This window comes from Papaver somniferum, chromosome 1 (assembly GCF_003573695.1).
Source record: "Papaver somniferum cultivar HN1 chromosome 1, ASM357369v1, whole genome shotgun sequence".
NCBI classification, from domain to species: Eukaryota; Viridiplantae; Streptophyta; class Magnoliopsida; order Ranunculales; family Papaveraceae; genus Papaver; species Papaver somniferum.
In genome coordinates, this window is record NC_039358.1 from 237,655,615 (window position 1) to 237,668,877 (window position 13,263).

The following is a 13,263-nucleotide window of genomic DNA, read 5'->3' on the forward strand; positions in this document are numbered from 1 at the left end:
TGATTTAAACTACAAGCATGATTATACTTATCCAAAGGAAATATTGTCAACAATAGGAGTTCAAAGGATCAACAACAGTAGTTGATCCCATAAAAATTTGGGTCAACAACATGAGTTGATCCAATAAATGGGATCAAGAACAGTAGTTGATCCAATAAAAAATTGGATCAACAACAGGAGTTGATCCCATAAATGGATCAACAACCGTAGTTGATCCATAAAAACCGAAACCAATTCAGTCAATACAGAAACAATGAGACAAATCAATCACTTAAGAAAGTTAATTACATTTCCACACAGAACTTCCAACCACTGCCAACAACTGTACCACCATCCACCAAATTCAGAACAAAAAATAATTTTGTATAAACATCAAAAGTAATCTAATTCACTTTAAACCCCTATTACCATTCATTAAGTTAAGTTAATCAAACCATTAAAAACTGAAATCTGAGAGAAAAGACGAACCTCAACAAGCAAATCCACGAGCAGGGAAGTCATTAGTTAAATCAACCTCAAACATATCACCGATACTATCTTCCTTAATCCAGTTGAAATCGAAATAAATCTAAGCTCTGAAATTAGGTTTACACGCATCGTTTTTCACTAGATTTATTTTTGTAGCTGAAGCAAGTAGCAATAAGTCTAAATCGACTGTTTAGGAGGAGATGGTGGCGGTGCTGGTGGTGGGATTAGGTTGATTTTTAGTGGTGGTAGAGGTGGAGACGAGATGGAGATATGGTGGTGGAGTCTCGTTCAGTAGATTTTTCGTGATGGAAGTAGATGGAGATGATGATAGTGCCGACGGAGATGGTGGTGGTGGGTTTGGTTTGATTATCAATTGAAGATCTCTCTCTCAATCTCGCAACTCTATTGAATCTCTTTTTCTGACTCTAAAATGGTGGTGGTGGTGCTGGTTATGCTATTGACGGCGGAGATAGCGTTGGCGGTGATGGTGGTGGGATCGATGATGAAGACAGTGGTGGTGGCGTTGTCTGAAAAGAGAAAACAAATAATAGTTTTGGATCTGGAATGAAAGGGAAGATATTGATATTCGACAGACAAGAGGGTATGTTTGGAAGAAATAAAAACTTTAATGGACCCATGATAGGCTTGTGATTAGAGAGGGACATATTTATTTATTATGTGATAAAGATATTTATGAAGTCCATCAAAACAAGGGACAATAATTCAATTTCCATTTTTCTTATCACATAAATAATGGACCCCCAAAAAAAAAGGGTGGTGCCCAAAAAAACGCTTCTTTGCCATAGAGAGGAACCGAGATTCTCGGTGTGATCTCGGCTGTTTCGGATGACAGAAGACATACTAACGGGCTGGGCCTATCACCATATCCGATCCATTAGCCCAAGCATTAGTCTTACAAATTCTATTTTCCACCCCTCAGTCTTCTGTTTCTGCACCACTCTTTTCTTGAGCACATTTCGTTGTTCTTCGAATTCTCTAGAATTCTGGCTTTACAGTCTCGATTTATTGTAATGGTATTATTTCTAAGGTATATTCTTGCCAAATTTCTCGAATTTCCACTACAAAAATAGTATTTGGATGCTTTTTTTCTACTTTCTCTAACTGTAGATTAAGTGTTTGATAAATTATCGAGCTGAACCAAAAATGTTTTTCGAATTGACCATTTTTCTCAGTTAATGCATGATATACATCCCTGAATATTCATCATCTCTGAACTCAATATGGTTAATAGTGAGTTTTTGTTATGATAATCTCTTTGTTGTAATTCCGATTCACATAATATGTATTTTTTTACAGGTGCCTTTTGTTGGCAGGAATGAGAATTATGACATGGGGTTGGGGAGCGCGGAGCTTTAGGAACTATGATCTCAAACAGTAAGACATTTTACCTGATTTTCTTTGTTTTGATAATGTCACTTGTCACACATACACACGCCATGGCAGTGGTCATCTAGTCTTATTGCTTGTGGATATTTGTTCATTGGTCTGGTCGGATCATTACAAAGAATTAGGTAGGTTTAATTTAATAATAAATTATAATGTAGATGTCCGCGACCCAGTTAGTTTTGACTCATAATTAACAAAACCTCAAGGAACTTATTAGTTTGGTATAACTTTCTTGAATTAGATGTTGAGCAGTTGTCGTCTGAATTCCCTGAATTAGTCATAGTATATGGACTTGATTACAGGAATAGCCTCCACCTAGTGGTAGCCAAAATTTTAAGGGTATCTAGAAACAGAATTATGCAATTGCGGGCAGTAAAATACATCGTAAACCTCTTCCTGAAACCAAGGATTAACAAATTTAGTCATTTTACAACTTGAATTTTTCTTTCTTTGTGATAGGAAAAGAGGTTTTATTACATAGGATTAAGCTAAAACAATGAATATAAATTAGCAATAATAATAGTAAGAAGTAGAACTCCACAACATGCTGCAGATAAGAAAATTAAAAACCTACAACAATCAAGGAAGGAATATGCTTGATCTTGTTCCAATCTTCTCCTGCTCCCCTTACTATCCGCCTCCGGAAATGAAGGGGCATATTAGCTATCCTTAATTCTTGGAGTGCAGTCAATTGTTGAATTCCATCAGGAACCATCACCAATTGGACGCATTTTTCAATACTCAGACTTGTAAGGCTTTCCAGTGCTGTCTGCTCCACTTTCAGCTCTTCTAGATTCTCCAGTGAGTAAAGCTGCAAGACTTGAAGGCGTGAAAAACCTCCTGGGGAGCACACCATTTGATTTCTGTCAGATGCATTAAATCCCAAGTGTAGAAATGTTAAGTTAGGTAACCTTTCCAATATCGGCATTGGATCCTCCGCTAGGCATGACCACTTCAACGTTAGTTTGCAAAGGTTCGGAGGGAATGCAATGGATCCTGTCCATTCCCATATCTCTCCTTTTAAATGTAACTTTTTGAGGCGAGTATGGCTTGAGAGCTGGATGGATATTAGGGGTGCTCCTTCAGATAGCAACTCCAAGGATTGAAGGTCATTCAATTCGGCGATGGTATCTGAGATCACAGCTGAGTGTGAAAGTAAACACTTATCTATCCTTAACTTCTTAAGAGAACTCAACCTTTTCAATCCACCACCAGATAACCAATCTCCAGCCTGAATGCTTAAGGACTGGAGTTCTATGAGTTTACCAATCCCCAAAGTGGCAGTAGACTTGCTTACACTTGTTTCCGGTCTAATACTACCCAAATATAAATGTCTCAAGTTTCGCAGGCTCCAAATCTGATCATCCAGCAGGAGTGTATCAATACACTCATTGAGGTTTAGAGTTTGTAGACTGACAAGCTTACGGAAGTAACTGGTATTGATGGTTTGTAGCCTTGTTTTCTCTAGGCTCAAGTACCTAAGGTGTACGAGTTCTCCTAGTTCCTTCGGTAATGAAACAAGCCCTTCACTAAGACCGTTAAAGTCCAGCACCCTTAGTAATTTGAAACCCCTGAACAATAAACCTAAGTAGTTGCCTCCCCTAAAGCATATATCCTGGCATATCAAAGAACGAATCCGTGTGTAACGAAATTCTGATAGGTGCTCCCTGTTTTGCATATCTCGACTACAATACACAGCAATTCGGCGAAAGCTCTTGGAATTTAGATAAAAGGCGTCAATACTATTAAATATTTGAGAAAACTGGTCTTCATTAGATTCTGCGACAGAGATATCACGAAGTAGAGCATGGATGTGACAAGTTTTTACCCTTCCATTACATCTCAATCTACCAACCTGAATCATGTTTCTGCTGATTAATTCCTCCAAGTACCCCTCTGCAACAACTTCCGCTGTTTGTCCTCGCCTCTTTTCAGCAAATCCTTCGGCTATCCAGTATTGAAATAACTTCGTGGCACGAATCTCACTACCTGCAGGAAAAAGACTCATATAGAGAAAACACAACTTCAATTTAGGGGGACAACGCATGATAGCTCAATGCTAGAATTTTCAAGCATATGTAAGAATTATCATCATCTTGATACAATTGCCAACTTTCTCCGTCATTGACTGTAGACCACGCAGCTTGGGTTCTTTCACGGCTCGATAGGAGGTTTCCCAACACCACTATTGCAAGAGGCAACCCACGGCACTTTTCCACCATTTTCTTTCCCAAGTCCTCCAAGTCTTCAGGGGACAAAGCATTGCGCATTGGCTGAAACAGGGGGCGGTGGAGGCGGAGAATAAAGTTTTTAAGCCAGTTATAAACACCAGCTTCGAAGTCTCTGGCATTGTGGTTTCCACCTAATGGAAACATTTTGTTGACGAAGAGTTCCCAACTCTCGTTTTCATTTATTACACCCAACTCGTGGATGTTCGTATGAGTCGTATCAGATGAGGAATCAGAATACAAAGCTACACCTTTGAAGCGAGTGGTGAGCAATATTCTGCTTCCGTTTGTATCATCTGGAAAAGCAGCTTTTACGCAATCCCAAGTCTCTATACTCCAGATGTCGTCTAACACTATCAAGTACCTCTTCCCTCGCAAATACTGATAAAGGTTCTGCTGTGATACCTCTTCTTCATCATGGACTACAGTAAAGCATCTTTTGATGCTCTTTAAAAGATCTCTCAAACTATATGTTTGTGATACATAACAAAATGCAGAGCAAAAACTTCTTCTAACAGTATCATTATTATAAACGTTCTTAGCCAAAGTAGTCTTACCTACACCACCCATCCCTACGATCGAAATGATGCGCAGTCGATTATCGTACATCAACAATGAATTGGTGACTTGGTTTCTACTATCCTCATGAATCTGGACTTGGCCGCGGCGATGTTCCTCTCTAGCAATTGCAGCTCTTCTTTCATTTATCATGTGTTCAATGCCACCACCAGCAATTTGTGTAATTTCATGTAGATGCATCTCATCCTTGCCACGATTAAAAAGTATCTCCAACCTGGGGTTGATTTCCCTGATTTGATTCCCCAGTTCCCGCATAAGAGACAATCGCTGGGTGTAGCTAATGGAATTTCTCAACCATCCAGTGATAGCTCCACATTTTTTTTTGAGGCGTGGCTGGTGAATTATTTTGAACATGAATTCGTCCATAATGTCCTCGGCATCAAATGTTGCTGCACGTGCTTCTCTTACCCATTGCTTCACCAATGCATCTGATCTACGCCTTTCATCCGCTCTTTCGATAAACAAGGATAAATTTATGAGATTACTCTGAAGCATGCGTAGTAGTTTTGAATCTGATTCTGATACGCTCTGCAGAAGAGTTAATTCTTCAGCGATCCAGCTTGTTAATCTCTCCAAGAAAAATGTAGCAATAGCATCAGCCATTCTTTCTCTTTCCCTCTCTTACTTGCTTCAAAAAAATTAGCAGACTGTGATCTCTGTTAGTTTTTCTGATTGATAGTAATTAGAGGTCGCTGGTAAGTGCTAATGAACGCTAGATAGTTACAGATCAAGTCAACGTAAAGGATATCCACATGTATGGCAGAAGACTTCATTAATTAGTGCAGGCTGTAATACTTAATGAATCATCTCTTTAAAAAAAACTTTAATTAATGCCTGTTAGATATATAATCCAACAGCTTAGCTCTAGTTATACTATATTGTATATGCTATTAATTATTTTCCTTGGAACGAGTAAATGCCTTCATTGTCATTAAGGGTGGCTTCAGCGTAGGAGAAGGAAAAGTCTTGTTATTGTTGTCTGTTTTATGAATTCAGTTTAGGTGTTCTTAGCTCCTGTCTGACTTTCCTTCTCTAAACATGAAATTTTTTTAACAAGCTCTACTGTTAATGGAGGGGACAAATTTGTGACAATTTAAAAACAAATTGCTAATAAATTCTACCGTTCTAAAGTTTGTTGTTATCCAAGATTCAAAGGCTTTGCTGGTATATTAGGGATTTGAGCAGCACGGTTCACCATTAATAATGGATCATGTTGGGAGCAATAATGGACCATGTTACTGATAGCCATGGGGTAATTAAAAAATACAGAACACGAAACTCTAGACATTTTCTTTAAAAAAAAACATGAAGCTATATAGATCCATATTTTCGGGCTAGCTTTCTTTTGCCTCTTGGATGCTCATTTGGGATTTATTTTTTATGTGCCAACCCCTTGGTAACTCTTCTCTATCTCTGGAACATTCGATTCTATTGTTTATTAGTAACTCTTGATTTCCCTTTGTACATTCGCAGTCCAACGGTTGCTACATGCATGGAATGATCTGACCTGTTTAAATGTACCATGTAAGTTTGTCTTTGCACATGGTTGCCACCGTGTTTGTTGGTGTCAAACGGGAGACTCTAGCAACCTATGAAAACACTTAAGATTAAAATATAAATGGATGCATACTGTCGTGCACGTTAATTCTTCTAGCTGACTGAGCTTATTCCTTGTAAAGATGCCAAAATCAAGGGATCCTTTCAACAAAGACAAATGAGAGGCCACACATTACAACCCTGGCATAATACACAAAGCCAGCCATATATGCATTAATTAGTAAACATCGAAAACTTCATCATCATTATTACTGATTTCTTAATCACTGAATTTAGTTTCTATTTTTATTTATATTGTTAATTTCCATGTCCTTAATCAAGAGCTCTCATCAAGTATACTTCTCAGATAGAGATTTTTGGACAGTTTGCTCTTTGTTTCTGAAGTTTCTTTCTTAACTTCTTCGATCTCATCATCATAGGCTAGCGAAAATATGAATATCAGGAACTTGATATCTGTTGCTGACCAGCATATTGGTATGGGTTGGGGTGTCCCCCTCCCAGATGAGCTGAAAAAGCTTAGAGACACTTTGGACAGGATTCAGCCTGTAATAGGTGATGCTAGAAAAAAGCAAGTGAACAATGAATCTGTGAGCGGCTGGTTGAGAAGGCTTCAAGATGTTATCTATGATGCTGATGATCTTTTGGATGTGTACTCTTATGAAGCCATACGTCGAAAGGTGAAGGCGAGCGAGGGAAATATGGTACGACAATTCTTTATTTCATCCTCCAACCCACTTGCATTTCATATTAAGATGTCTTCTAAATTTAAGAATATCAATTCGAGGTTAGGCGAAATTATTGCTGATATGGGTCAGTTTAAGTTTGAAATCACTGGTAGTTTTTATCATGATCAAACTCTTGTGCCCACAAACCAACCAATATCATTCATACCAGATACTTCGAAAATATTTGGAAGAGAGACAGACAAATCAAATATAATAAGCATGTTAATGACGTCAACATCTGCATCATTAGCATCATGTCTAGAAGATTCTATCATATGCATAGTGGGTATGGAAGGACTTGGAAAAACTTCCTTAGCTCAAGTAGTTTACCGGGATAGATTGATACAAAGTAATTTTGAACCAAGATTATGGATTTGTGTATCTAATGATTTTAACGTCAAAGAAGTCCTTAGAAATATACTGGTAACCATTAACCATACCAAGTGTGATGATTTTGATACACTAAAAGATGAGGAAATTGTAGTTGAAGTTCAGGAAAAGTTGGCTGGGAAGAAATACTTGTTTATCTTCGACGATATATTGAGTGCAGATGCTGCTGAGTGGGCCAAATTTAGGAGTTATTTATCTGTAGGTGCGCCAGGGAGTAAAATTTTAGTCACTACAGGTAATGGCGCAGTTGCATCTCTTCTAAGCCCTATAATTCCACCGTATGCTTTGCAGAAATTATCCCAAAATGAATGTTGGTCTATTATGAAGAACAAAGCATTCTCTCCTGGTGGAGCGTCTGACACACTGGATATGGCAAAAATAGGAATTGAGATTGCGGGAAAATGTGATGGTTCACCATTTGCGTCATATTTTCTCGGAGGTCTCATGCACTTAAAAAATAGTGAGCCTGATTGGTTGTCTATTAGAGACAATAACATATTAAGTAAACCAGCAGGCATATTAACTACACCAGCAGACAACAAGGATAGAATCAGGTCAATATCGAAATTGAGCTTTGATGAGCTTTCCCCAAATTTGAAACAATGTTTCTCTTACACCTCCATGTTTCCTCATGGTTGGGAATTTGATAGAGAAACATTGGTTCAATTATGGGTGGCAGAAGGATTCATTCCTTTATCTTATGGTGAACATCAAAAATCACCTGAAGATATTGCAAATGAATACTTTCATAGTTTGGTGTCTTGCTCATTTTTTTATGATGTAAAGAAGGACGAAATAGGTGACATCCAAAAATGCAAAGTTCAAGGTATAGTGCGTGAACTTGCACTAGAGGTCGCCGGCAATAATGGAATCTCGAGACAACATAGAACCGATGACAAAAGTCCAGATGGAGTTCGTCGTCTGGTTTTGCAAGGAGGAGCATCACAAGATAATTGCAGGGAGCTGCATAAATCTGACGGATTACGGTCGATCTTTATCCTAAAGAACAGGCATTCAGGAGTTAGCAATATACTGAGGAGCAAGCGGCTAAGGGTAGTAAGTTTTCTTGGTGAACGCAGTCCAATTATTGCTCCATCTTTCGCTTCTAAACTTAAACATTTGAGGTACCTCAATCTCTCGCATTCTGTATTCAAAGAAGTATCTGGAGCTTCTGTGATAAGTGAATTTTACAATTTGCAGACACTTGTACTTCATCGGTGCACTAACGTCCATATGATACTTAGAGCATCCACAGTGGGCGATCAAACCCATTTATTTGGTCGAGGAACGAGACACAGTGGTACGGACTAAAGACTAAAATCTGGACCAAAACCCAAATTTCAGACTATATTTGGTCTGGGACCAAGACCAAAACCAAATTTGGTCGAGCGGAGATTAAAAGTTTGTCGGGAATGGGGCGTAAGTATAAAATGCGCCTGACGAAAGTTTTTGAATTAAAAAAAGAAAAAAAAATAAGGCGGACATTATATGTCCGCTCTTTGAAAATTGTTTTTTTTTTTTAAAAATAGAGAAAATGGGGCGGACATACTAGAGCCCGCCCCTTGAAAAGTTGTTTTCAAAAATTTTTTAAAAAGAATTGGGCGGACATATAATGTTCGTCCCATGAAAAAATGTTTTATAAAAAAAAGAGGGACGAACATATAGTGTTCGCCTGATGAAAGTTATGTGGGACGGATATTTGAGTTACACTCGACCAAATTTTAGTCGGGTACCGTTGCTTGTTGCCACGGACTAAACCTAAAATTCGATCTTTTTTTTGGTATTTGGTCTTTGATTTTGATCGCACCATTGCAGTTGCCCTTAAGGACATTGGGTATTTGGCACTTCTGAGACACCTTAATCTCTCATGTTCAGATACTGCTGTACTACCTGATTGTATTGTTAAGCTTACTAACTTGCAGACGTTAAATCTCTATCGTTGCCTTGATTTTAAGGTCTTATCTGTGAATATGGGGTCTTTTGAACATCTAAATCGCCTTGATATTTCATCTACATCAATTGAAGAATTACCCGATTCAGTCACTGGCATCAATAGTTTGAGAACTGTCCAATTTGCGGGTTGCAGGAAATTAAAAGCACTGCCGAGCAACTTTGGGGCATTAACACGTCTAAGGTACCTTAATTGTAATAGTACTGATATTAAAGTGTTGCCTGAAACCTGCATCAGCAACCTTTGCAATCTGGAGATATTGGAACTAGGACATGAGTGTGTGCTTCCTAAAGATATTCGGTATTTGACGAAATTGAGACGTCTTACACTCCGTAGAGAAAAATATGATGAAATGCCAAGCGGCCTAGACAAGCTAACCTGCCTTGAGGAGTTAGATTCGCTCATGGTGAGGAAAGTAAAGGCCTTCCGTACCAATCTTCATAGTGGGATGAAAGAGCTGGCAGACTTAAACTTGCTTCAGGTGTTGGTGATCAGAAATTTGGAGAATGTGAGAGGTCCAATAGATGCCGGGAGAGCAAGGTTACAAGACAAGCACAACATTCGAGTTCTGAAGCTGCATTGGAATGAAGAGGTAATTGATGATAGTATTGTTCTGGAACATCTCCAACCGCATCCCAATTTGAGAACGTTGGAGATTGGTAGATTTGGTGGGTCAAAGCTTCCGAAGTGGATGGGGAGGTCTGATTCATCGTTGTGTTGCCTTCCGTATTTGGTGGAATTATGTTTAGAGAACTGCAACAGTTGTGAGCAGCTTCCGTCGTTCGGTCTTCTCCCATGTCTTAAGGTTCTTTCAATATCCAAAATGAGGTCTTTGAAGTGTTTGGGTAAAGAGTTCTATCGTCAAGAAGAAGACGAAGAAAGCAGCAGCGTCATGGTTTATAATTGGCGTGGGATTTATGCATGGGCTACAGAAATATTTCCACGGAATTTGGGTTTGGGTTCGTTAAAGCTTGGATGCGCAACAATACAACCTGGCCAACCTCTGGTTCCACCACTGATGGTGAGGATCAAGAAGACTGCAAAAACAACAACAATAACATCATTATCATCCATAGTTCTTCCACCATTATTCCCTTCTTTACTTGAGCTGAGAATTGAATCTATGGATAATTTAGAAGAATGGGTTGCTCCTCCTCCAGCTTATCGTAACTCGTTCCCTTGCCTTAGAAGTTTGATCGTTCGTAGTTGCTGTAAACTGAGAACCACACCAATAAGCTCATTTTCATCTCTAAGCAGCTTGGAATTATGCAACACCAACGACAAGGCAGTGGGATCAATCTTAGCCAGTCTTGCAGGAGAACAAATCCACTGCCTTTCTATTGAAGATTCCCCAGATCTTATATTTTTCCCAATCCACAACAATAGTCAGCTTCAATCTCTGTCAATATCAAGATGTTCTAAGTTTCAAGGTTTTCTTCTTGTAAACAGGGAGGAAGCTTGCAGCAGGAACAGCAACAACAGTTATCTTTACTCATCCAAGTTCACAGATTGTCCTGCTTTGACGTCCCTGCCTGATTTACACTCATGGACTTCTCTGCGTAAGTTATGGATTAACAATTGCGACAAACTGAAAGACTCTATACAATATGATCTGAAATCGTATAAATCTCTTGATACACTGTTTGTTGATCATGTTAATTTGCTGGGTGTGCCAAAATCACCAGTAGCAGGTTAGTTCTCTCCCTCACTCTATATATGTAGCTTTCTTAACACTGTAACTGATTGATATAGATGTGGTTTATTCAGGAACTGGCTCTGTGATGTGAAGAACTGGCAAAGGCCTATCCCATGATTACTCAAGCTAGTTTTTCATTCATCTCGAATTGAAGTAGATTAATGCAGCGTATCTATGGGATTTGTCTTAGGATATAAGGGATTCATGTGGTAGAACATTCTATATCGTCATTTGCTGCAATGAGCCAATGATGATGATGGGTAATGTCAATGTGGTTCTGTAGTCCGTGTTTACACTGGTGCATCAACTTGAGTGATCAATCTCTGCGCTCTGTCCGATATGGATAGAACATTTTCAGTTCATAATAGTTCCAAATTTCTTTCAATTTTCATGCCTCCACAAATATATGGTGGTTGCCATTGGGGGGGGGGGGTAACATTTTATTCTTTCAGCTGTGATGTCCGTTGTTCCAATTCTGGGATATGGAGTGTGTTCTTTTTGTAATCCTTTTGCTGTTAATGAAATGCTTTTGTATCTGATTGCAATTCTGCGATGTCTCAATAAGATCATGAATAGTCTGAAATCGGCCTATAAATTGGTAGGAATTTGTTCAGCTGCACCTGCTGGTAAAAAGGGCTGTCCAGTTGCTATCTGTCTGTATTCTTGTGCACATGAGATTATCACTGAAAATCAGGTTACAGAAAGTAAATTTTAATGATGCTTTTACTTGTAGTACTTTGATTGCAAGAAATCAGCTTATTCTTGGGCTTTTTAAGTGCCTAGCACAGTCATTTAATGTAGCCAGGGTAGAAGCTGCTATTTGGTTTTTTCTTTTTAAACTACGACTTCCACTAACTGATCTGATAGCTGAGCATATAAAGGAAATAAAGAATACAGAGAGAAAGATAAGATGGGGAAACAATGGTGTATTTATTACCAAATTTTCATTGTTTGCAAATGTTAACCATTTATCCTCTAAAGACTCAGACCATTTAATGTCAAACCGGTAAATGCAATTTCTTCTAATTATTTGATTATTTTTTCTGGAAACTTCGAGAATACTTTAATGAAAATTTTCTAAAACACCCTTAGAGATGTAAATATTAATCCCATCCCCGAAACTCAATTTAGTTCTCTCTAAAGTCTCATTGTTTTTCACTTATATGAACAGACATTAACTCTTTTAGTTAACAGGTGCAAGTGGACAAGTTCCTACCAATTTATACTGTCTGAGAAGACACATTCATTCATGTTATTTAGACTCTGAATCATCAAATTTATATGCTATATAATTCTTGATTTTCCGTCAGGCGCTTCTTCTTTTTTGGTGAATATTGATCATGTATATCGTCAAATTTTTTGATGATACGAAACAAGTTCAAATGTGATGATTGGCATACTTCAAGTGTTCAACACCCTAAAAAAGTTGCTTGGTTACATGACACGGACGTCCCAACCCGTAATGCAATTTCCGTATAAATAAAAGAAAGTCAAAAAGCCTTGTTTCCAGAGCTAAATAAGAATAACTCCACCGTTGTCCAGCGAAGAAACTAGGATTCTACGTCTGGATGGGCTAAAAAAAATTCTCACCAGCACTTTATTTTTGCCTAGCATATTTAGGAGCCACTCAAAAGAAATTATGGACCACTTTTTTATTCCCTTCATTGAGGAGGGTCTGGGGATGTTTTAAAAATAGAAATTGTCTATATTTTTTCTTCACCTTTATACTAAATCTAAACATATATCATTTATTTTTATATCATTCCTCTTCTTCTTTTTTTTTCTACCCATCGAAATTTGTTTCATCGTTTTAATTTTGATTGAAACCAAAGATGGTCTATCAAACTAATTTTATGATTGATTGTTTAAAATTAAAACTCAAAATTCATTAACCTTAAAGTTCAAACTTAGAACATCAAAAAAGAAAATTCGAGTTAAATAAACAAAGCGGATAGATGATAGTAGTTGTGATCCAAAATTTTGATCGGAAATTTTTCTAAGATTTGCCGTAGCAAGAACATAATCAATAGATGTTTCTGCAGTTCGGTTGAAGACGGTGATGCCAAGGTTGGTATCTGATTTCCAGTGGGCTTTTATTCATGGCAAACAAATCTTAGGAGGCGTTTTAATTGCTAATGAATGTGCCGATAGCAGACTGAAGGCTAGGAAACCTGGAATACTGTGTAAGATTAATTGATATGGAGAAAGCTTTTGACGATGTTAATTGGAATGCTTTGTTCATTATCTTGCAGAAACATGAAT

General features: G+C 38.1%; 2 protein-coding genes and 1 pseudogene across 6 annotated transcripts; 2 read left to right on the forward strand and 1 right to left on the reverse strand.

Annotated features, from left to right (window-relative positions):
• The first annotated feature begins 1,426 nt into the window (after window positions 1-1,426).
• On the forward strand, window positions 1,427-8,829 carry LOC113320356 (putative disease resistance protein RGA3). Of its 5 annotated transcripts, XM_026568298.1 has the most exons (5): window positions 1,427-1,516; window positions 1,786-1,863; window positions 6,156-6,206; window positions 6,659-8,478; window positions 8,555-8,829. In XM_026568298.1, the coding sequence occupies exons 3-5, from the start codon at window positions 6,198-6,200 to the stop codon at window positions 8,589-8,591; spliced, it is 1,866 nt and encodes a 621-aa protein (XP_026424083.1). In that variant the 5' UTR covers window positions 1,427-1,516; window positions 1,786-1,863; window positions 6,156-6,197; the 3' UTR covers window positions 8,592-8,829. The 5 variants fall into 5 exon arrangements, with proteins under 5 accessions (XP_026424083.1, XP_026424056.1, XP_026424067.1 ...); XM_026568271.1 differs by having other exon boundaries at window positions 6,659-8,829; XM_026568275.1 differs by lacking the exon at window positions 1,427-1,516 and adding an exon at window positions 1,671-1,719 and having other exon boundaries at window positions 1,803-1,863; window positions 6,659-8,829.
• Window positions 2,438-5,401, reverse strand: LOC113273492 (annotated as a pseudogene).
• A 16-nt stretch (window positions 8,830-8,845) lies between the features above and the next one.
• Window positions 8,846-11,554, forward strand: LOC113320391 (disease resistance protein RGA2-like). Its single transcript, XM_026568306.1, has 2 exons — window positions 8,846-10,996; window positions 11,073-11,554. The coding sequence occupies exons 1-2, from the start codon at window positions 9,325-9,327 to the stop codon at window positions 11,090-11,092; spliced, it is 1,692 nt and encodes a 563-aa protein (XP_026424091.1). The 5' UTR covers window positions 8,846-9,324; the 3' UTR covers window positions 11,093-11,554.
• The last annotated feature ends 1,709 nt before the right edge of the window (window positions 11,555-13,263 follow it).